At 45.7% G+C, this 2,171-nt stretch overlaps 1 protein-coding gene across 3 annotated transcripts in view; it reads left to right on the top strand.

Annotated features, from left to right (window-relative positions):
* PTH1R (parathyroid hormone 1 receptor) overlaps positions 1 to 2,171 on the top strand; it is a 137,705-nt gene that overhangs the window by 127 nt on the left and 135,407 nt on the right. The window contains exons 1-2 of one of the 3 annotated variants that reach the window (XM_026095997.2): positions 191 to 327; positions 701 to 1,099. In XM_026095997.2, coding sequence (XP_025951782.1) covers positions 1,025 to 1,099 — 75 coding nt within the window. In that variant the 5' untranslated portion in view covers positions 191 to 327; positions 701 to 1,024. Of the gene's footprint in view, positions 1 to 190; positions 328 to 468; positions 1,100 to 2,171 lie in introns of those variants that run through there. The other 2 variants (XM_064505642.1, XM_026096008.2) reach the window with 2 other exon arrangements.

Raw genomic sequence — 2,171 nt, 5'->3', positions numbered from 1 at the left:
GTAAGTGAAAAGCGCTTTTTTTTTTTTGCTATTTTTTTTTTTTTTTTTTTTTTTTAACAGCGGGAATCTAAAATAAACTACTTAGCGCCGGTGGCGGGGGTGGGGGTGGGAGCGATCTTGCAGCCCCACGCTTTCACGCCGCACTCAATTGGCTTTTTGAAACTGCAGATCCTTTGAGACAGAGAGGGAGAGAGAAGCAAAAATCCCTATTTGTGACTAAAACACGCTGCAACCTGGAAGGTTGGCAGAATAAACCTATTGTGGAGCGCTGAAATGCACTGGAATATGCAAGCAAAAATCCCCAAGAGTACCACTGTTTGTAAAAAGGTAATCGCTAAGTGAAAATATTTCCAAGTTTTCGCTTTTTTTTTTTTTTAACTTTCGACTTTGCGATTTGTTTGCATGCCGGAAAAAAAAGAAGAGAAAAAGCCTTTTTTTTTTCCAAAACCCCTCTGAATCCTAAAAGATAAAATTACTGGATCTAAAAATAAAGCAGTGGTTAAAAGCCTCCCCCACCCTCTCCAATCTCCCACCCCTTCCACCCCTCTCTCGCTCCTTCTCCCTCCCTCCCTCTCTCTCTCTCCCTCTTTCTGTATGTTTGCGTTTGACAAAGAAATTATTTGAACTTCCCACTGCCTCATAAAAAGGAAACAGAATAGCAGTTTTGACATATGGATGTGATTTTTCTGCTCTGAGACAGATGCACGCGGAAAACAAACAGCACCAGGGGCTGCAGCTCTGAGGGAGCGAAGTTGCTCCGCTTCGCATGGGCTCCTCCACTGCGTTTAGGGAGCTGCCCAGATCTCCAGCCATGAGAAAGCGAAGCAAAGGACCGGGGTTTCTTGTCATGTGCCTTTCTGGCTAAAACTGTGGAAACAAACAAACAATCAAACAAACACAAATTCTGGAGGGGGGGGGCGGGAGGGAAGGAGAAGGCGAAATCATCTGCAACTGGAGCGCTGGAAGACCTCTCGTCCTCCTACTTCCCTGAGAGATCTTGGATGCTGGAAGAAGCCTCTTGGATATGGGATCATATCTGGTTTATCACAGTCTGGGTTTGATCCTCTGCTGCTCCGTACTGAGTTCCGTCTATGCTCTGGTGAGTCGCTGAATCTTTTCCCTTCGCATTCTTGAACAAGCTGTTCGGCCGTTTCCTTGATGAGTAATTTACTGTATCAGGGATTTAGAAGGCAGAGCACTGGTTTTTCAGACCAATGGTTTATTTCGCTGGCAGATAGTGTGTGTAGCTGGTCTCAGAGTTGCTGCACCAGATGAAATTAAAATGTCTGTGCTTCCAGAAGAGTTTGAATTACTTTTAAAACCCTCCAAAGGGAAACGCGTGCAGTTTGACAGGGAGAGGAGGCAAAAGGAAAGCATTTGGGGAACAATTTAAAAGACACCTATCAGTAAGCAAAGGGAAACTTTTTAGTCTTTTTATGGTCCACCCATCAGCATGACAGATTTAATTTTAATTTAATCTCTTTAATCTGCAGATCTGCTTAATCTCAGCAAAATAGTGCCTTTCTCTCTGGGATTAACTTTGGAGAGACCCTCAGAGTGCAGAGCTCAGTGCATGGATGGCAGACAGTTTACACTCAAGAGAATGAAAGTAGTATTAACCCTTTGCTTCCTGGGGCTGTTTTCACCTGTTCCTGCACACACTGATAGAGAATTTTTTTACAGAGAGAGACAAGTGCTGTAAAAAGGGCTAAACTCTGTTCGAACTGTCTTGGTGGTAGTGATGGGAAGGGATTAAGCTCTACAGATGCTCTATGTAGCCTTGAGTCATTTCTTAAGCCCTTCTGCAGAAGTGAAGGCAAATGTCACACAAAATCAGCCATCGGATTTTAATCCATGATGCGTATGCCACTTTGATGTGCACTTCAGTTTCTTTTTCCATCCCCGGTATCAGCGGCGTTGCTGCCCTTTCTCAGTACCTTCTGGCATAGCAAGTGGCATGACCCCCACCTGGGATGGTGTCTGCTGTCCGCAGAGGATGGAGACGCGTTTGGAAGGGAGCAGGCTAACCCCGATCCCAGCTCCAGCCAGGTCCCCCCTGATGCTCCAGGGACCATCAGGCTTGGCTCATCCCCCTGGGTTTGGTAGGGATTGTTCGGGACTTTGTACAGGTCTAGGGTCAGTATTTCCCCAACACCTCCAGCACTATGCTG

Source organism: Dromaius novaehollandiae, chromosome 2 (assembly GCF_036370855.1).
Source record: "Dromaius novaehollandiae isolate bDroNov1 chromosome 2, bDroNov1.hap1, whole genome shotgun sequence".
Taxonomy (NCBI): Eukaryota; Metazoa; Chordata; class Aves; order Casuariiformes; family Dromaiidae; genus Dromaius; species Dromaius novaehollandiae.
Note: the sequence above shows the minus strand (reverse complement) of the source record. Positions and strands in the feature narration are given on the sequence as shown.